At 47.5% G+C, this 21,650-nt stretch overlaps 1 protein-coding gene across 7 annotated transcripts in view; it reads left to right on the forward strand.

Annotated features, from left to right (window-relative positions):
* Positions 1 to 508: 508 nt before the first annotated feature.
* FGFR3 (fibroblast growth factor receptor 3) overlaps positions 509 to 21,650 on the forward strand; it is a 55,634-nt gene continuing 34,492 nt past the window's right edge. For 6 of the 7 annotated variants that reach the window (XM_038135183.1, XM_038135185.1, XM_038135187.1 and 3 more), the window contains exons 1-2: positions 509 to 651; positions 839 to 1,070. In XM_038135183.1, the coding sequence (XP_037991111.1) occupies positions 890 to 1,070 (181 nt within the window). In that variant the 5' untranslated portion in view covers positions 509 to 651; positions 839 to 889. Of the gene's footprint in view, positions 1,071 to 21,650 lie in introns of all 7 variants that reach the window. The other variant, XM_038135184.1, reaches the window with a different exon arrangement.

The raw sequence follows: 21,650 nt of genomic DNA on the forward strand, positions 1-21,650 counted from the left end.
GCAGCGCGGCGTGGAATCTGTCATTATTGCCATACACGTACCACAGCGATTATGGGTGCGGGGGAGTGAAGCCAGGGCGCTCGAAGCGGGTGGCTTCACTTCGGGGTACAGAGTGGCAGCCATGCAGGGGGAATGGGTACATGGGCAAGCCCCAGGCTGACCGAACTGCTGCACGCACAGAGCTGTCCCCAACCCACGGATCCCCCTTTCCCGCCGCCTCTCTGCAGAAACCGCGCTGTTCCAGGGCCGCGAGCAGGGACGCGCGGGTGACCGCCGCTGCATCCACCATGGGGCCACCGCGCCAACTTTAATCTCACGTCTGTGGGAAGCGGGTGCCGCTCCACCCCGAGGGCTTGGCGGGCGCAGCCCCGCGCGGCACCGGCCGCCCCCCCGCGCAGCCCCGGGGCCGGGCGCGGAGCGGCGCGGGGCGGGCGCGGCCCCCCGCGGCGGCGGCGGCGGCGGGGCGGGGCGGGGCGGGGCGGGCGGTCCGGCCCGGCGGGCGGGGACATCGCGGCCGCCCCGCTCCGCGCCCGCTGCGCGCCGAGCAGACGCAGGAGCGCCGCGGCGGCGGGCGGGCGGCAGCGGCGGCTCCTGCGGGGCTCGCTCCCTCGCTCGATGCGCGGTGCGCGGCCGGCCGCGGGGCTTGCGCAGGTAGGCGCGCCGCCGCCGCTCGGCGCACGGCTTCGCCCGGCCCCCTGCACTTTTTTACTGCTCCCACCACTTTTTTTTCCGCCTTCTTACTATTATTTTTCCTGTTCCTCCTCCGTGTGGGCACTAGGGGCGGGGGGTTTTCTCGTCCTCCTCCCCGCGCTGAGCGCCTCTCTCCCTCTCCCGGCAGCGCGGCGGCGGAGCGGAGCGGTGAGCGGCGGCAGCATGCGGCGGCCGGGGGATGTCTGAGGCGGGCGGTGCGGCGGCGGCCGCGCTGCCCCGGCGCCGCTCCGGAGGCATGCGGGCGGCCTGGGGCTCCGTCTGGTGCCTGTGCCTGGCGGCGGCCGTCGGCGGGATGCCGGCGGCAAGGCGGCAAGGCGGCGGCAAGGCGGCGGCGGCGAGGAGCGGCGGGCAGCCGGCAGGTAAGGGCTGCGCGGCCGCGCACACACACGTGCTCTGCGGGGACGGCTCCGGCCCGGCCGGCTTCGGCGCTACGAGTGCCCGTCCCTGAGCGAGCGGAGTGGGGCGGATGGATGGAGCGGGAGTTACGAACGCGGGGCCGGGGCGGTTCCACCTCGCCGTGGCTCGGGGTAGTCTGAGAGGCGCCCAGGAGGGACGAAGTGCTTTTAAGAGGATCCTTGTCTGGCAGGAGCCCTCTCCCAGCAAGGCAGTGCGTGGGGCACCCCGTGGGCAGCAGCTGGGAAGATGCTTTGCGTGCGTGTGTAGCGGCGCATCTTCGGCACTCATCGGAAATGCTCCGACTGCGTGTGTTCGGGTGGGAAAAGTAAGGAAAGGTCATTTATATCCTCATTTTGGGAGCAGAAGGGGTGTTGCCACAGCTCCGGTAGGCATAAGCTGGGTTGCAGCTGAATGAGCCGCTGTGCTGAGAAGGGAACTGCGTTTCGGGGGAGCCGGTGACGATCTCCCCTGGAGTGGCAGCGCTGCAGTTGCAAGTGAAAAAAGTTAACACGTCGGGCAAAAGCTGGGTTTTGCTTTTTTCCTTCTTCTTTCCAAGTAATATACGGCGGGTTTGAAACATCGTGTCTCTCTGATCCGCCTCAGCTGCTACCTGAGTCCCTGTTTATTTTTCAAAGCTCTTTAATGGAAGGGAGCCCCCTCGCAGCCCCCTGTCCTCCGGTTTGCATGTACCCGGCAGAAAGTTTCCATTGTTCAGGAAAGGGTTTGAAGCCTGTTTGCCAAAAAAGTGACAGGGGAATAAATGGACTTGGTGGAGGCTGGGGGGTGGGGGGCATTACTTTCATACCCCTTTTGGTTTAAGCTATAAATCACACAGGGGGTTGGGTTTGTTTTCAAGAAAGTCCTAATAAAACACCAGATTCTTAGTGTAACTCGTTTGGCTCATTTTTCACAGCCAAAAGAATTGATTTATGGGGCAGCATCGCGGGGACTTGGTCAGAGCCGATGAGGTCGGTGTGCGGAAGGCGGCGAGCAGCCCGTGCTGGCCACAGGGCTGCGAGTGACAGGAGCGGAGTGTCCCCAGCTCTCCCTGGCTTAGCCTGAAGTGCGCGTTGGTGCTGTCACTTCAGGCACAGTCGATCCCATAGGGGTGAGGAGCAGCCGGGGGCCGCCTCAGTGGTCCCTGGGTTTCCACCCTCGCCTTCAGCCCATAGCTGGGGTCGATGATGTGTTGAAGTGTGCCAAACCCCTCCCGTGCTCTAAAATACTTTTGCAAGTTAAAGCTTTGGGACGCTGTTGGAATCGTAGCAAGTGGCATACTCGGAAGGAAACATCACACGGAGGGAAACATCCTTCCAGTGATGTCTGTGAAGTTGGGTTGGGATTTCCAGGGCCTCCCCTGGAAGTCCTCGGGACAGGCTCTCTCACCTCTCGGTCAGCTTTTTCCGGAGCAAAGGTGGCACTGTCAGCTCCCGCTCTGCTCCCTGGAATGGGATTCCTCCCTGAACCAGGAGGGTTCCCGTCAACCCCGACCCCTAGCAATGTCTTCAAGAGCTGCCCCATCGCTGTGAGCTGTTGAAAACTCCTGTGGACAGGGACTATGAGGGGAGAGAGAGCTTTTCAGGGCCAGTGGCCATCCCACATCTTCCACGTGCGTGGGGAAGCGAGAAGCCAGTGCTGCTTCCCCAGCTCTGCCAAAGCCAGCGGCTCTGCCACCGAGAGGGCACCCGCTGCCTGTCCAACCTGGAGGGGAAAAGGTTGTGCAAAAGAAACTGTAAAGAACATAAACCTTCAGAGCCAAGTAAAAACACATTTTACTTTTTCAGTCTTTTTGAATTGAATGGTAAAAAGCAAATTCTTTCTCCTAGTCAAATGGGCCATGGGGTATTGGCTCATTACTGAAGGTTGTTGTTCGCTGGGCTTTGCATTTACAGTCTAAGGCCTTATTTTCCATAAAGGGGCTTGGAAGGATTTTTCCCCAGTGATCTAATTCTCCACACGGGGCTGTGAAGGCTATAACAGCTACTGCTTTGTGCCTATACTCAGCTACATAAAACACACATTGAAGGGAGGCATTCTCGAGGTATGTGTATGTTTGCTAATATGAATACTGGCTATTAGCGGAGGTGGAGGGGGTGCAGGTTTTAACATCTCCGCAGGGAGGTGTTCGGCTGTTGGCAGGAAGGAGGCAGATGGCGGGGCTGTTGCTGAATAGAAGCTAAACTAAAAACACCAGGGGCCTCATCTGGGCTGAGTTTCTCTTCTCTCCCGTTCTCGAGGCTGCTGTAGGAAGAACAATGTCAAATTTCCCCCCCTCCCTCCTTTTTTTTTTTTTTTTTTATGAATGAAAGTAAGAGAGGCGAGGCAGGATTGAATGTGTATGTCATTCAGGGGCTATGACAGAGATGATTAGGGAGGTCAGTGAACTCCTTTGCAGCCTTGAGCATGCGGTCACTCTATTCAGCAGCCACAGAATAGACATCAATATAAAAAAGCCCGTCCAATTTGCATTAGTATTCAGATAAAGATATTACTTCGTACGATTTGTGAATGTCAAGTAATGCTGGCTGTTTTCTTAGAGAGCAGCCCAACTGAAACAGCAGCGTTTAACTTTTAAGACATTCTGATAACCATCCCGTCTCCTGTAACTGGCTTGTGTGTGTTTCTGCACACGGTATATGTGGAAAAAGGCAATTTCTGGGCTCTTTAGGATTTGTGTTGCACTAGTTAGCTGCTGAGGCTGAGTGCATTGAAAGAGTTGTATAGAGAGCTGCTAATGTTTGATCAGGTTTGTGCGGGAAGGGGAGGGGAAAGCTCTCCCAGTCTGTCAGGAGCAGGAACCGAAGTTTCCTTGTGCAAGGAGTGGGATTGTCACCCAGAGTTTATACTGCACAAGGCAGGTGTTTTTTTTTTCCAGAAGGGCAGAACAAGGACCATTTGGGGATTTTGTTGAAGTTTAATGGGAGGGCATGTAGCAATTCCTGTGACTTTTTAGTGTGGAAAGAAGTGGTGATGTCCCGGCTTCATGCAGCTGATGGCAACTGGGCTCTTGTAGCATGAGCTCAGCAAGGGCTCCAAGGTGTAGGGTACGCCGATCTGTGTCACTTTGCTTTGTGTATCTGAGTGTTTCAAAGTTCATCCTGAAATTATAGGGGTATTGAAGCAAGTGCCAAATGGCACTGGCTGTTCCTGGAGCTGGCCTTGGGGTTTATGCATTCAACCTTCTGCAAAGAGTCTCTCATATATTGATAGTCCTGCTTACTTTGTGCCCTCATCAGAAATGTTTTAGATTCAGTGGGCAGCTGTGAATGGTAGTTTTGAGATTAAAAGTTGATTTATTTGTTCTCATGAACAGTAGCAGCTAAAAAGCTAGTTAAGTCTTTAATATTGAGACTAGCCTGTTTTGCTGTATGCAGTAAAATAAGAGGACAAAAAAAAAGGTGATGAAATATTGCTTCTTTAAAAAAAAAATCTATTTCTTACCTTGTAAATAGTGAACGAGAAACTGAACTCTGTTCCAGTTCAGAGATGGACTCAATATATTCAACAGTAGCTATATAACAGGATGTCTTCTACACATACTGACAAGGGTCACTCCAATTAAATCTGAGGATTTTTTTCTTTTAATAAAGACTTTATTAGCAACTGCTGAGCAGGAAACGTGATGAAAGTAGATCTGGAAATTGTGTAGCAAAGTGTTGATCTGCTAATTAAATTATGCAATTAAAGTAAGCTGCTCTGACTGGCATGTTAACTTTTACAACTCCCTTCAAAAAAAATCCTCAGTGCTGTTTGGGAAGGTCAGTCTGTCCTGAAGCCTGACTGAACATGGGTTTTGAAATTAGGTGAACACCAAAGAATTCTTGATTGCGGCATTCCCACTGTATCCAGACCATTTCCATACAGTGGGACCAGTCTGTTGGTTGCACAAAGCTGAAATTTTTCATAAAGCTGGAGGAGGGTTCTCCCCCCGCCACCTTATAAGGCTGAGAAACAAAATTTTTCCTTTTGAAATAACAGTGAACTTTGCTATCCACCTGAATGCTTAGAAAGCTGTCCTTTCTGAATACTTAATACGTACATCTCTTATTCACTTAGGGATCCTAAAGAATAGGGAATCAGCCTGGTTTCTGAGCAATTAACACAATTTTCAGTGTATAAAAGCCTTGGATCAAGGTGTTTCTGATCTCTCAGCATGCAGAGCTGTGGCTGAAGACATTTGCTGCACCTTAATTTTAGCTAAGGTTAGGGTATGGCCTGCTGGTGGCTTTTTCTGGCTGGTCACTGAAGTGTGCAGAAGCCTGAGCATGAGCCATTAGGTTTCATGGACAAGTGGCTGTGTTGCCATCATGGTTTAGCTTTTGGCAATTTTTACTATATATAAGGTAGACCCATCAGGCTTATAACGAATTCAGATATTTATTCTGAAGATAGGCTTGAAATTCCCTCTGCAGTTTTTTCCAGCTCGGCTGAACCTGATACACAGATAAACAATGAATGTGGCTATTTTTCTTATGTTTCCTTGTTTGAATAGATTTCTATGTTGTCCCTCATGGGCTACGTGCTTGTAACTTTTCAGGTGTCCTGGGAGTTCGTCTGACTTTGTATATCTCTTTCTTCCTCTTTTTCTGACCCTTAAAAAACACTCCAGCCTTGAAACTGGATGCCTGCTGACTCCAAGCCATTGAATAGAGTGGTTTGATGTAGCTGTTTCAGTGTTTGCCATTTCATCTCTTTTAACAGCGATTAGTGATAAACTTGATTGTACATGTACCAGACTGTATGCCAGAGAGGATGGTGCCTGCTAAAAGCTTGCCTTACGCTGGGTGTTTTTTCAGCAAGTGGGGCTCTGGTTCAGCACAGCCACTCGTGGTATGAGGCAGCAGGCAGCCCAGACTGTAGGAGGAGTAAATCTGAAAGCACCTCTCTGCAAACGCTGGGCTAAAACCATGTCTGAAGATGCATATAAAGCCAAAAGCACCTTAAAATACCTTGTTACACCCTGAATTTTTTTCCTTGGCTTCCTACATAGCTTATCAGTTTAGTGGTTTCCCCTCTGGTTTCCCTTCTTTTGGCCATTTATCTGCTGGTCTTGTTAAAAAAAACCTTTTTCTCTGAGGTAGAGCTGACTCCCCCAGTGTCTCCTTTATCGTACGCTCAGAGCTCAGGTTGCCAAGTGCCATAGATGTGATTTAAAGCTCTATATGTGTGAAGAAGGACTTTTATTCCTGCAGTGAATGCTGTATTCCTGGTGTGCTTACCCCCAAAGTATCTGCTCCTTAGCTCGAATGACCAGGAAGTTTCTGCAGTATCAAAAGCAAACAAGAACTGTGAGATACGGGCTGAGTAAAACCTTCAGCAAACTTAGTAGTTAAAATGTGAAAGGTAATCAGATGTAAACCTGCCCTATTATTCTGATAGGCTATCAGGGCTTTTGCATTCAGGTGGATAGGAACTAGCCAGGAGGTAGATAAACCAATTTTATTTTTTTTGTGCAGTGACACTCAGATTACTCAGTGTAGCAAAGCTATTTTTGAAGAATAGCAGCACAGTCAAGTAAGAAAACATTTCTCCAGTAACTGCTTCAGTTTCAGATGTATTAATTTAAAAAAGGGGTGGTATTTATTGCAGAGGTGGAGAGTAGGTCTAGTGTGCTCTTCTTGCTTTCTCAAATCCAGAGAGCGAGGCAAGATAACGAGTTGGTTAAATAAAGAGGTTATATTGAAACTTGGAAGTAGATCTCTTTATCATGCAGAACTGTATGCAAAACAATTGCCGTGTGCTTACATGTTCAGCATCTGTGAGATTTTGGGGCTGTGCCATTTCTGCAGGTTGTGAGGGGCTAAAAGAATTAATAACTCTAGTGAGAAGGGTTCCAAGTTTTCGGCTGAGGAAGGGATGCAGCCCAGGATGGCTCTCTGGGAGCAGGCTCTGCTCCACAGGCTGCTGTGTGTGCCAAAGGCTCTTCCCTGGGAGCATCCCGGGGCCAGGACCCCGGCGCTGCTGTTTGCAGCAGTACAGCCAGGGGTGTACTCTGACCTACTGAACCACCTGCAAATGTCACTGACACATGGCAGCATGCTGCCTTGGATTTTTTGCCCTCATTTCCTTTTCACCCAAGGAGCCAAGCTATCAGTTAAGTTCCTTGAGTGTCAGGCTTTTAGGGAAAGGCAGTAACAGGCAATGATAGTGCACCGTGGCATGCCAGAAGCCTCCAGAGGTGGCTGCCCAACTGTTGCTTTTTCACAACTGATGAAAGTGTTCGTGAGTTTATCTTCATGAAAAACTTTTTGCTCTGGAAAGTGAAGTGTTTTATAGTTGTGCCTTGATTTCACTGAGCTACCTTGTGCTGTTCACAAGGAATCTCACTAAATTATTTCGGCCGATGTAGTTAAATCAGTCAAGCTTTGGAGACCAATGCTGGCTTATAAGGATTGGACTAGTGTCCATAAGTAATGGATTTTAAGCATTTTGGAGTTGACCTGGCTCGAATTGGGTGTAGGGGAGACAGAAAAATAGCTGGGTATTGCTTAGGGGCCAAACCTTGTGGTGGTGGTGTGGTGTGTGGGTGGGTTCTCACTGATGCCAAGAGGGAGTAGTGGTGTCAAGTAAGAGGCAGGAAGGGGAGGACTTCACTGTCAGGGGGCTCCAAGGAGGGTGCTGCGGATGAGAGCATCTCTGATGCTCCTCTCACAAGAGGCAGGTGGCACCTGGCTCAGTGAGAATGGGATTCAGGCATGGTCCTTGCAGCAGCACCATGTCCCAGGAGCCATCTAGTCCCCTGTGTTGCTGGTGGTGCCTCTGCAGAGGGGATTTACTGGGGGTTTCATTGTGGTGTGTGGCAGAGGAGGTCATGTGAAGCCCTGGAGCTGTTTCTTTTCCACAGGGCGCTGCAGGGTAACTGGCATCACCCTGAACTGACAGCTCATCCCCTCTTGCTCACTCCCCCGGGGAAGGTAAAATACACCTCTGTGGAGGCTTTTCTTTGGAGTAAAAAGGAGCTACGGGAGATGTCTCTGGATCCAAATGATGAGGCCAGCCTTTCTCAACCTTCTGCTTTTCCTGTCAGAAAACTGAAAAGATCCCAAGAATTAGATTTTTAATTTTATTTTGATGCTTGACAGAGCCTGTAAAGATCCTTCACAGCAAATTTGGCTCCCAGTTTGGAGGGTCATTGCTTTCTTTAGGGGTTTTGCCATTCTCTACTTCTCGTAGTCCTGTAAAAATAATAATGAGGTCCTGATCTTGTGCCTTTTGAATCCTAGGCAAAAAAAGCCCCCATTGATTTCCAAGAGAGCATACTGAAGCTCTTCACAGATCGTGGTGGGAGCAGCTATTTAGCATAAGCAGGGATTGTTTGGGAAGTTTTCTAATGACCCAAACATTTTAACAAGCAGAGGAAACTCTGGTGAGTAAAAGGGCTCCCAGTTTGGGGGTGGGGGTCGCTGGAAGTGGCTTTCAGTGACCTCCCATTCCTCTCTATTCCTCCCAGCTGTAACACAGACCTTCACTTCCCATCTTCTTTCTATAACTCCAGCTTCAATGGGAGCCCACAGCAGCATCACAGCCCGAGCTCAAGCACCAGAGGCAGCGGTGACAGCCACCACTCAGCTCCCCGTGCCTCTGTGTGAGCCCTGCGTGGGGCTGAGCTGCTGTGCTGGCCGCTGTCCCCGCCTGCCCCATCCTTGCTGCTGTTCTAGCAGTGTTGCCAGCATCAGCCCCAGCGCCATGGGCTGCGAGCAGCACAGTGTGCCAGGAAAGTGTTAATAATCCCCTGGGGGGAATGTGGGTGAACCTGAGCCCTGGGACCCTGCACCACACTGGAGCCCGTGGAGGAGCTTTCCTGGCATTTCCTGGGCAGACAGAGCACAAGAAGAAGTTTTTCCCACAGGATTGTGTGTTTTGTTGGGTTTTTTTTTAATAACCCCGCTTTCATGGGCGAGACTCAAGTACAAGCAATTCCCTCCCAGCAAAATACTTCAGCAGCTTGTGCAGAGGCTGTAGGGCCTGAACGAACTGGTGATTTCATTTTTGTTGAAAATTTTTTTAACTTCTCTCTATAGATTCCCCCAGGAAAGCATTTTGTTTCTAGGCAGTAGCAGGTTCTGTGTAAGTTGAGCCAAGATGTGCCTTGGGAGATAGGAGTCTCACAGCTAAAAGTGAAGAGGAGAAACCAATTGCAGTGAAAAGGTTAAGGAGTTCTGAGTGTGCCCTGACAATTAGCATGTTCAAGTGAAGATAAATCCTCAATGAGCCTTTCTTTAATTAAAAGAATGATTGGAATTAGGCATAGTATCATCTCTCCTGATCACTATCATGAGTATCTGTACGAATAAAGCATTTCTGAGGAGGGAGAGAAACACCAGATTTTAATCTTCCTTTGGTAGCCGATATGTCTGCCTTTTGCAAGGGCATATTTCTCCCTGTCTTGGAGTACCCGGGCTTGTTGACAGTAAACAACTGTCACTTGGCAGTTTATGAAAGAAGAATGTTTTGAGAAAACATGTCCAGTTTAAATAGTTATGTTAATAGGCTGGGGATTGATGCAGAACTGAGGGGATCTGGTAAATGGAGGTATACATAAATTAGCTGGTATTTAGAACCATAGGATCGTGGATTGGTTTGTGTTGGACAGGACCTTAAATATCACCTTGTTCCAACCTCCAGTATTCACTGTGTAAGAAAAGAGCTGAATGCAGTTGGGGAGAAAAATTAAAAATACTTTTCATTTTTACAGTCAGTGTGTTATGCTTGAATTCCCAGCTTTCTGTGAAAGCGTTATTTTTTTTTTTTTCCAAAGAAAATTCCGAAAGCCTCTTTCTTCCAGCATGTGGTGGGTTGGGCCTGGGAGGCCCCTGGGTGGGATGAGCTGCAGGGCTGGGAACCCAGTGCTCCCACTGGGTGCCCCGAATGCTGCTCCCAGCTCCACAGGCAGCATTTGGGCTTTGCAGCTGCCCTGCCGTGTCCTCAGCCTTTGCCTCGCAGGGGTGGTCACAAGAGGAGGCTGCAGGAAAACTTTGCCTCCTGATTTGTGAATTGATTAATTACAGAAAGGAAGGGCTGGGGTGAGGAGTGGGAGGAAAGTAAGGAACAGCAGATGGTGTCCTCTCTGCATCCCTGCCCAAAGTTGCTACAAATCCATCACCCACCTTCTTTTGAGTTAAACACTGCTGGATGTAGTGAGAGATGAGTGAGCGCAGAGTGTTTGTTCCAGCTCAGCCCAAAGTCATCAGTGTCAAAGTATAATGAGTGGGGGCCTGGTGTCAGGCACTTGAAATCTGTAATCAAGCATAAAAAATATGTTTCAGGCTTTCTAGGCTCCTGGTTGACCCAGCTTGGGAAGAAGGGTGCAAGTGGCTAATGGGGGGATACTAGCATTAGCCTTGAAGATCCTGGGTAAAGCCACTCTCCTGCACTCCAGCTGCCATCCTGGGATAGAATATAAATACAGTAAATACCCTGGAGTTTAAATACAGAGTACTGTGTTACAGATACTTCCTTTTAGCCTGGGGTATCTCAGAGAGGGGCATCTTGACAACAGCACCTCCTCTTGCCCTTGTTGCAGTTAGGGCAGGAGAGCCGGAGGAGCAAATGGGAACCACCAGAGCTTTGACAAAAGGGTCACACTCAATTTTCTTTTGCCCAGTGGTTCAGTTAGTGTTGCCATTATTTGAACTAGGAGGCGAAGGAAACCCAAACACAGAGACTCCCACTATAGAAATGCTTTGTGATCTGCCCAGGCAAAAAGGAAAATAACTCCTGGAAAGTGGTAATGGAGTCGTACTGGGGCTCCAGCCTGTGAATTATTTAGTGAAGGAATGAGATTTCTGCCTTGTTTTTAAATGCAGGCATGCTGGCATCTTGATTTTGAGGAGGCAGTGGGCTTCTGCATCGCAGAAGTCTTCATGAAGAGGAGGGAAGCATAGAGGTAGCAGAGGAGACAGCAGGGGTTCTCCTTTGCCCTGTCCCCCTCAGTGCAGGGACAAAAAGGGGCAGGTTTGTACCCACCCCTGTGGTCTCAGTGGTGGGTTGCTGCCTGAGCCTGGGTCTGGTGGCCCCATGCACTGCAAATCCTTTCTGTGAGGAGTCGTCTGCCTGCTCTGAGCAAGATTGTCTTGTGGGTGGAATGTGTTAGTCCTGGCAAAAAAGGGCCTGAAACCTCCTCAGGTGCTTTCAAAACACATGTAAATGTTTGAAGTAGAGGTTTTTTCTCTCTCTGTCCCCTCCTCACAGTGCATAGCAAATGAAGTGCAGACAAGAGGTGCAGTCTTTGCAGGAATAACTTAACCCAGTGTTTGAGCCCAGCTGTTCTGGGCATGAGACAGCAGTTGGAGGGGTGACATAGGATGTCTCAGGGCAGGCAGGAAGAAAAGCTGGCCCTGGATTAGCCACCCACCCATGGAAAGGGAGTGGAGGGGGCAGAGTGCTGTGTGCAGCTCTTGCTCCATTTATGGGTTATGCATCAAAGGAGGTTGTCCAATTTGATGTTTTCATGAGTAGTGCACGGTTCATCCCACCCAAGGGAGTGTTTTCACCTTTCTGCATTCAAAACCCACCCAAGGGAGGTGGCGGTTCCTCCCACCCAAGGGAGCATGGCAGGAGCTTTGGTGCCTGACTTTCAGACAAACCCAGCCCTTTAGTGGCTGCTGGGCTCAGTTTTTATCATCTCTATCTTCTATTGTCTCTTTTATCTTCTTTCTCCTCATGGCAGAGAGAAGTGGCTGTTTTCTTCCTCCCTTGCCTTGCCCGCTGCATTGGCCATCTTTGGCATCACAGCAGCATCCATCTGATTCTTAGAGGCTCATTTGCACAGAGAAGAATTTACAAGTGTTTCTGGTGGGGAAAGGAAAGGAAAACTGGGGAAATGAGAGTTAGAAGGATGTGGAATATATCCCAAAGTGGCTGTGGAAGGTCCCCGGTTCATGCAGGTAGGACCAGCCACGTCCTCTTGTAGGAAGGTGGAAATAGCCCTCTGAAGAGAGTCTGCATTTCCTTACAGCAGTGCTAAAATGTCTCTGCATAGAGGTATCTACCCTGCTTCGGGAAGTTCTGGATCCTAATGTAGTGCAGGTTGCAGATGATTATTTGGAAGCCCTAAAACTGCTGAAAGCAGTGGGAATGAAGACACGCATGACTTCTTTGAACTCTCTCTTAATTTGCAAAGTGGAGTCCAAACCCCTCTGTAACAGATCCGGTTACAGGAGACCATTAAAAGGTCCCTCCTGGTGAACCTGATGCCCTGGTGCTGCTGCTGGAAATGATAAACCTCTGCATTCAGAGGATGGTATGCCATGCCCTGCGCCTATGTGCCTATGCATGGGAGCTGGTAAGTCCTGCTAATTTAGGGATTGTTTTCCAAGTCTGTTTTCTATAACCCCGTAGACTTAATACAAATAAAGAACTGACTAAGTTTCCTGTGAGAAGCGAGGAACAAACGCTAAGTGTGGGTTTTGAATGCAGAAAGGTGAAAACACAAATGTATACAGAAACAGCAAGTCAAACAAGCTGAAAAAATATTGTAGGGTTGATTTAACAGAGCAGTGAACTCAAAGCTGTCTAATCCCTTTAGCAGCCTTCTTTATTTTTGACGTTACTTTTCTTTGCCATCTCTCACGACTCTTTCTAATAATGCTGAAGGATAAGACTTGAGTTTAGCACAAGGACAAATTGTTGCAGCTTTAGTTAGAGGTGTTTTCTAAATAACAGAACCTTAGTTTGTCATTCGCGACGTTAAAGGGGATCAGACTTCCTCAGAAGATCAGAAAGGAGATTACTGTTAAATTTCTCCAACTGGGGTACCTGGCACCTAAATCTCGCTTGAGACTCTGAAATAACAAGCTTGGTTTTGAAAGATGCTGAGCCAGGTCAGGCTCTGCATTTAAATCGTTTAAGCACTCTCAGAATCTGGCTATTCATTTTGATGCATAGATATGGATTTCTGGGCTTAATCACCGACCTTTGCATTTCAAATGTTTGACCTTTGTTTTCTTTACTAAGTATGCAGACAGAGCGGCCCCCAAATTATTATTATTTTTCCCTTTTATACAGCTGAAAACAGCCAGCAGAGAAGACTTGAAGTTCTGCATCTTATTATTGAAAAATAGGGATCTTTGAAAATAGCATTTTATGTTACTCAAGGGAAACTTGCAAAAAGGGGAATATTTTCTTATTTTCATTCACGTGAACATGATCCTTCATATATCTAAAACCCACAATCAGTTGGAAAAAAACCCACCCAAACTACCCTAAACCTTTGCCCTCTCTTAATCCCTGTACAAGAGGGTTTTTTTTTTTAAGATGTCCTTTTCTCCCCCCTGAAATAAAGGCAATTGATAGGCTTATAAACAAATACCAAACATTAAGTCCTAATCTCCATATAGAGGAGCCTGACCCTTTTTATGGAGAGAGAGGGTTGAGGGAGGAAACGGGGCCAGGAGTTTCAGGTTTAATGCTTATTAAAGTTTTAGTGGGTGGGAAAATGCAATCAATAAATTTTGTTTAATGCCTCAAAACTGGTGTTAGTTTTCACTAGCTACACCGGAGAGTAGTTTTCATTTTGAAACTAGGACACTCGTAGTTGGAATGACAATGAATGTGGAGTGAATATGGTCCCAGTTGGAAGCCGATTTTTTGAATAGCATGAGAGCTCCCCCCACCTCCCTGCCTTGGCTCCAAAGTGGGGTAGCTTCCGTTTTTAATTAGCAAACCCGGCAAAATTTAGCTCATTGTGTCTTTCTGATCCTTTGGCCCAGTGGATAGCTTGGGTTTCTCCATCTTGCTGTCTTGAGGCTGTTCTTTTTATTTTTTTCCTTCAGTTTTGGTGCGGGAAGGAAAGGGGGGCTTCAGGATACTTAGGATTAAAGTCATTGTTTGGGGGTATTTGCAGCCAGCTGCCTGCATTAAATGAAGATTAGAGGAGTGCACATTAAAAGTGCAAGGGAAATACAGAGGACCTGGGATTTGGGAGCTGCATAGCTGTGAACCGAAGGGGAAAGGTTGGGGCTTTATGGCAAATTTTTTCTGATGCCATGTGATCTTAAAGCCCACTTCAGGAAGCATCACAAGTAGCTTTCAAGGCAAAACTGACTTGGGAATTGGAAAGGGAGCAGGAGCATTTGCATCCCTTAAAAAGTTCCTCTGAGGTAAACCCAAACTTTTGAACCTGGGGAACTCATGTATTTCTTAGAAATTCATTTGCAAGAGCACTTAGAAGGTGGTGAAATTTTGATAGAACTGACCAAGTAGCTGAAAGCCCACCCTGGAGGTCAAAGCTCCAGCAGTAATGAATATTTGAAGGATTTTTAGGAAGGAAATGAGGGTATAGAGAAAGAGCCCAGGAAAAAAATAACCAGAAGAATCATTCAGCAACATTATAAGAAAGTTTAAAAATATTTCCGGAGATACAGCTGCTCTACTTTCCCTATGCTTTGTGGAGCAGTCATTTGTGTAAGCTGTGTCCTTGCAGCAAACTCTGCCGATTGCTTGGGGTGTGTCACCTACAGAACCCCTCCAGGTAACCTGGAGCAGGAGGGATGCTGTGGTGCACTGATGCTGAGGAGCACAGGTTTGATCAGGGCCTCCACAGTTTGGCAGGACCAAGTCCTGCTCCAGTGGAGTCTGGGGCAAGCTCTGCCCAATCTCTTGGGATGCTGGGAAGCCTCATTCCGTGCCTCAGTTTACCTAGCTGCTGCCACTGGCTTTAAAAGGGCTCGTGGTAGTTGCTTGCTTGCTGCAGTGATGAGGGTTTTTTGGACTTCCTCAGGCATGTAGAGCAGAAATGTTAAATATCAGCTGCTTTGTGGTGGGGATCTGCCTGTCAGCATCAAGCTGGGATGCCCCTGCTGTGCTGAGCAAAAGCTGAGGCCAAGTTGGCCACTGCTCTTCAGCAGCAAGAGGCAAGACACCAAAAGGATGACAACGCAGTCCCTTGTGCTCCCCCAGGGATCAGCCCAGTGAGTTCCATCACTGCCTGGAGCAGCGAGCGGTGTGGGTTGGTGAGGTGGTCTGTGTGACCTGTGGGCCAGCAGCTGCAGGGGTGTGCTCATCGTGCCAGGCTGGGGCTGGTGTCACCCCCCCTGTGAGCATGGGCTGCTGAGAATTGCTGCAGCTCATTGCTGCCCTCCTCGAGAAAAGCACAGAGATTTTGGCACCTGGGGGAGCAGGAGCTATCTGTGTGGGCATCCTTGAGCAGGAGCTCTCCAGCCTGGGGACTTCAGCATGCCCATGCTGCCTCCCATCTGCTGCTCCCTGTCTTTGGGGACCATTGATGAAGTGGAGACGTTTCATATCAGTTCTTTTATTTCTCTAAAAAAGTTCCATGCTAAGTTCAAAAAGTTCAGTGCAGAGCTCTGAGCTAACTAGATGATATGAGGGGTGTTTGCTTCCCTGTTTTCAGTGGGGAACCAAGGGGTTGGTTGTACAGTCTGGCCAGATTTTAAGTAAAACTCCCCATTACTGCTTGTTCTTTTAAGCCAGCAATCCCCAGCTGAAGGCTTGGGATGAGTTCTGTGCTCTCAGCAGGAACCAAAGCTTCGTGCCTCTTGGAGGGGTTTGCATTCCCATCTTTTTAGGTGTAGCCAGGAGACCCCTTTGATTTGTTCTCTGGTTGGTTTTTTTTTGTCCTCCTCAGGACTTCCAAGTGTCAGAGGGAAATCCTCCTGGCCAACGTGGTTTTATAACTGTTTTAGCTTTGTGACAATTTATTTCTTTAAACTCTCTGTGCCTGAATTGGGTGACCTACGAAAACAGTCCATTAAAAGCAGGATACTGGAGAGTCCTGATGAATCCTGTTTTCTACTTGGCCGATGGAACAGAAAGCTAATTGCCAGTAGTAAATCCATTCAAAGGAGAGCTGGAGGGAGGGAGAAAAGCTAATATTCCTCCTTGAATGCCATTTAATCTCTGAAACCTTTCATGCAGATGTAAATTAGGATTTGCACAACAGAGTCAACAGTTGCTCCCTAGATAAGGCAGATTTGCAACATCTGCTTTTTCCATTTTGGAAGCTCTTCCAAAGTCGGGGATAGCCAAGCTAAACAGAAGAGATTTTTTTAATTCCTTTCCATAATCTCTTGTTTATAAAGAAAGCTGCATATGACAGAACTAAACCTGGTTATTGTTTTGCTAATTCTCTAGGAAAAAGGTTTGCTTTTCTCCTAAAACAGATCTAAGAAAACCCCCACGGGGTTTTAACACAGTGCAGTTTCTTGTTAATGTCTTTGAAAGAAATGTCTGGTAACAATTGCATAGGCCACTGCAGTGCAAATACAGTATAAACAGTCTACTTTGCATTATTATTATTATTATTATTATTATTATTATTATTATTATTATAGCAGCTGTTTTAAGCTTTTCCAGGAGAACTGCCTCCTCCCAAGCAAACACTTGCAATACAGGAAAGATGAAGTGCTACTTTTGAGTGATCTGGTCTAGGGGAAAGTGTCCTTGCCCATAGCAGGGATGTTGTAATGAGGTAATGTTAAGATCCCTTCCTACACAAACCATTCTGTGGTTCTATGATTCTGTGAAATAATGGAGGCAAACCCTTTTTAATATGATTATCTAAACACATATTTTTATATCACAGTTTAGACTTTTACAGACACAGATATTTTATCTTTGCAATAGTTCTGGGTGTGAGCCCCACTGAGCAGGGGAGATAACCTAGCAAAACACTACTTTGGGAGGTGATACTGCTTCAGCAAAGCATCCTGTGCTGCTGTGATTGCCAGAGCAAGCCCCTTCTTCCCAGGATGGCTGCAGCCTGACACTGGAACTGTGGTGCAAGAGGGATCTTGAGCTCCCAGTGGGAGAGGAGGTGGGGAAGAGAAAAAACAGAAGGTTTTGTATGATACTTTTTTTTTTTTTAAATAAATAAAATATAATAGAAAATATCTGCACAAAATACTTTATATAATATAATGCAGGTATTTGATATATTTGGTGTGCCAGGCTGGTGAGGTGCCTTTTGGGGTGACAGGGCCATAGCCATCTGGCACCATCACAGCTGTGCAAAAAGGAGGGGAAGCCATGCCCTGCATAAAGCACTGCCAAATACATACACACACACACACACATTTTTTATATATATATTTATATAAAAATACCCCATCAGCTCCCTGCAGAGCAGTGGGGGTTTGCAGGGACCCTGAGAAGGCAGGTTCCAGTGCTGCAGGGCCCAGGACTGGTTTGTAGGTTTTCAGTATTCCCCCAGGATCTCTCTTCCTCTCTGGGAGGAGGCTGAGGGAATGGGGATATGGGTTCTGTGCATGGCATGGTTCCTATGGGGAGGTGACATTGAGGCTACTTGTCAATTTTCCTGGCTACTTTTTAGATTTAGATGGGTCTTAAATGAATGACATTTGGCAAGGAAAGTGTTTTATTTCCCTTCTGGGAAGTTTGCTTTTCCCAGTGCAGAACTCCCAGGGTCAGGTAGGGAAGTGACTCCATCCCAAAAACAGACACACAGGTACTGTGAAAAACACCTGAATATTATTCACTGGGTGAATAATACTCTGTTAACACAGATAGGAGACTTACTTAGAATAAACCAGGGCTAAATATACAGGACACAGTGCTGGTCTGAGTCTGGAGACAGTGTACATGCTCTTTGCCACCATGGCTGTGTTCATCCCTCTGATGCTGGAGGTTTTCATACACCTCCAGCAATTATTCACCAGCTTGCTGTCTGGGACCATGATCCCCCTGGGAATGGGATAACAAACTGACCAGGAGAAAGCTCTGGCATGGCTGTTACTCCGTGATCCTATAATGTATCCCGTCACGGTGGATTTGGTGCAATAAAATACATAGAACAAGAAACTATGTCAAATTAACCTGACGAGAGAAATGCGTGGAGCGCTGCTGTCTCTGTGCTTGTTAACCTGCCAAATACAGCTTGTCCAGCTTGAAAAGGGAAAAATATGGTTTGCTTAGAACTGAGCCTTAGTCCATTCCAGCACTGGGCTGTGGAGCAATCCTGGAAAGCCTCTCGGGGTTGCTGGGGTTTAGGGTGGGGTGAGGTATCTCTTGCTGGTGCTACTGAAGACTGTGTGCCTCAAGTGCTCTGAGGGGGGGAGTCCCAGTGTAGTCTGAGCTGTGTGGACGATGTTCCCCTGCTGCAGGATGCCCCCTGAAGGAAAAGGATGATGGTGATGGGGGGGTACATGTACCCCACCAGAGCAGTTCCTCAGGGGACTCCTGAACACTTCGGTGTTTGAAAAAACAGGGTTGTGGGAAGTTGTTCCAGGGGAAAAATCAAAATTGAAGAGAAAGAAATTTTCTGGAGCCAGAGCCAGCCCAGTGCCCTGTGAGGTGACATGGGACCATGGGGCTCCCTCACCCCTCGCTCTGAGCCTTTGCTGCCCAGCAGCAGTCCTCAGCAGCGTGTGGAAATAGTCCCTGACACCCAGGAGGGCATCAGGAAGGCTCGAGGTTGGCTTGGATATTTTGGGGGCCATAAGCAGCCCAGGAATAGCCCACCACCCTCCACCTCTCCCTCATCTTTTCATGCCTGAATCATAAAACACTTGAGAGCTGCATGCATTGAAACCAAAATAAAACATTTCCAGCCAGAAACAAGTATTGATGTCTTAGAGGAGTAGACAGCTGATGGAAATACTGACACACTTTAAGTACTTGGAGCTGTGAACCACACAGAAAGTGAATTATTGCTGGGATGAGCCAAGCAGCTACAGAGATGAAGTATCTTATCCTTATAAGTGAATACATACGAAAGCATTTCAGCGTTGCTGGGCCAACTGCTCCTCATTGTGGAAGGTGTTTCCAGCCAGTTGCTGCCTTTTTGCTCCTCTGAACAGCTTAAAAATGGTCTCTTTCCCTGTAGTGTGTTTGCTATCAGCAGTGATGATGCTGCAAGTGCTGATGTCCATCAGGTACATCTCTTAGTGGTTCTCAAGTCATTACTGCTTTGGCTAAACTAATAATTTGTTGAGTTTTAGTCACACCTTGGGAGCCCACAACCCAGATTGCCTCTTTCTCTTGAAGAGCCTGCTAAAGCTGCAAATGTGTTAATTCCTGCTCTGCTGGCAAGTGTCAGAGTGGGCTCCTGTAACCCCTACATGGGTTAACTCCCTGGTAATTTATGTGTCATGGTTTAATCCTGTCTGGGAACTCAGCCCCACACTGCAGCTTGCTCACCCCATCTCAGAGGATGGAGGAGAGAACTGGAAGAGTAAAAGTGAGAAAACCCCGCCCATAAGGGTTGTGATAAAGACAGGGTAATAAGAGAAGCAATGGCTGTACACAGAAGCAAAGCAGAACAAGGAATTAGTTCTCCATTTTCCTAGGCAGGTGTTCAGCCATCCCCAGGACAGCTGGGCTCCTCATAGAGTGACTGAGAAAGACAAATGCCACCACCGCAAACAATCCCCCATCCTCCTTCTTCCCCCAGCTTTATTGCTGAGCGTGGTGTCATGTGGTCTGGAATATCCCTTGGGTCAGCTGGGCTCAGCTGTCCTGGCTGTTTTCCCTTCCCATTTTTTTATAGCTGGAGAGCTGGCTTCAGAGGAGGCAACTTGAAGTCTCCTTCATGTCTTGGTTGAAAAGGTGTTGGAAACACCAGACACATGCAGCTGGAGGGCAGGAAGGAGATGCTGGACTCTGTGAGAGATGTGAGCTTTGGTTCCCTGCTTTGAGCTCCTGCTGTTTTAAGCGTGGAAATGAGACTGTCTCTGCTTTCAGATTTATCTCTGTACTTGAAAGCTATATAAGGAATGAGAGTAAAAATTGGTTCTCCAAGGTCACGGTTGGCAAAGTGCTTAAAAGCATTTGAGTGCCCATTTAAATATTTTGTGGAGATCTCCAGTTTGGATCCTGTTTATTTTTTAAGCTATAAGTATATAAACAAAAGTTTGGAAAACAGTTAACAAAAGTGAGATTAAGACCATTTGTAGTGTTCTCCTTTTAAATCACTGCTACATCTACCCCGAGATCATTCCCAGGCAGTACGAATGAAGTCACTAGAACCAAACTTTGCTTCACAACATCTGCTGGAGATTGACTGGGGAGATTGAGGGTAGAGATGCCAAAATCAAGTTGTCAGAAACAAGAGGTGCTGCTTCGTTCCACAGAAGAAGCTTGAGACCCCCAGTCCATCTGCTGAGTCTTACTTTCCTCTTCTATCCAGCATTCCCTGTATACATTTTATAAAAATTCTTTGTTGCTTTGTCATTAACCCAGGTTCATTATGGTTTTTGAAAAAGAGTTATTTCCTTTTAAACAGCTAACCAGTACAGTTTGGCCTGTGCTTAGTCTGGGCTTGTTCCTGTTCAGTAGGTTTATAATACAAAAGCCAAAATACACAAGGCTTGATCGCCTGGCAAACAGCTTTGGTAGAACTGTGTTTTGTGTGGAGGGGTTGTACAGCTGTGTGGCGTTTGTTTTCTAGTAGATTAGATTAGCAAGAGGTTCCATCAAAGTTAGGCCAGTACTCAGTCTTGCAAGTGCAAAGCTGTCCACAGGGCTTTTCAGTTTGAAGCCAAGGTTGGTACCAGTGAAAAAATCCTCATAGTCTAGAAGAAGGAAGAAGAAACTTGAGCAGTTAAACCAGAATATATCTTGACCATATTTTCCCCAGAGGTATATCCCAGTTGGGAAGAGACCACGGGTAAACACTCAAATGTAGCAATGAGTCTGATAGCAAGGAGATTCTGCACGGAGCTCAGTCTTCTTTTTCGGTTTACTAAAAGTATATGCTTTCAGGGAAAAAAATTATTAAAAGGGAAAAAACCCAACACCCTAAACCTTTGACTGCATGAACACCACAACATTCTGGCCAAACCATAAAATATTTGAGTCGGAATCACTGCCATGGTATGAGGAAAGGTTCTTTGTAATCCCGATCAGTGTGGGCTTTGCCTCCTGCGAGACAATACCTCCCATGAAATACCACCTTTTCAGGCTCCCAGAATCCTTTCCTTCTACCCTGCAAGGCTATTGACTGCAACAGTTTTATATTTTAAATATTTACATTTATACAAGAATAAAAACACATGTGACAAGAAGAGAAAAGCAATATGTTTTTCTCTTATCACCTGCTCTTGCTCTTTCATCTCAAGGCAAAAGAGCAGCCTGGAGCCAATGCTGCATCCTCAGGTATTTGAAGCTGCTCTACTTGCACTGGTTTCACAGTGAAGTCATAATCTATGAAGTTATCTTGGGTTCATCACTTTTGTTGCACACAGAATAGCTTCAGCAGGAAGCTCGTGATTGTTTCATTTGTTTTAGCAATTTCAGCCTTTATCTTCTGTCCAGCCTTCCCCCTGTTTTCCTCAGCCCACAGACATTGCCTTTGGGTCACCCAGAGTCCCATAAGAAATGTGGGTTATCCCTAGTTCTGCTCCTTTCTTTCCTTGCTGAGTCTTGTAGGGTTTGTGGACAGACTCACAGGAATAAACAGAAGGAAGTCTGGAGACTGAGCTGTGAACTTGCCAGCACACACTTATTTCTGGCAGATCACCCCCTCACCTGCAGCACTGGATGTTGCAGTGACCCTTCTAGAGGTCTGTGCTGCTTGTTGGGATGCACCTGGTGGGGTGGACGTGTTTTGGTTACTACAGGGTCAA

The sequence above is a fragment of the Motacilla alba genome, chromosome 4, assembly GCF_015832195.1.
Source record: "Motacilla alba alba isolate MOTALB_02 chromosome 4, Motacilla_alba_V1.0_pri, whole genome shotgun sequence".
Taxonomy (NCBI): Eukaryota; Metazoa; Chordata; class Aves; order Passeriformes; family Motacillidae; genus Motacilla; species Motacilla alba.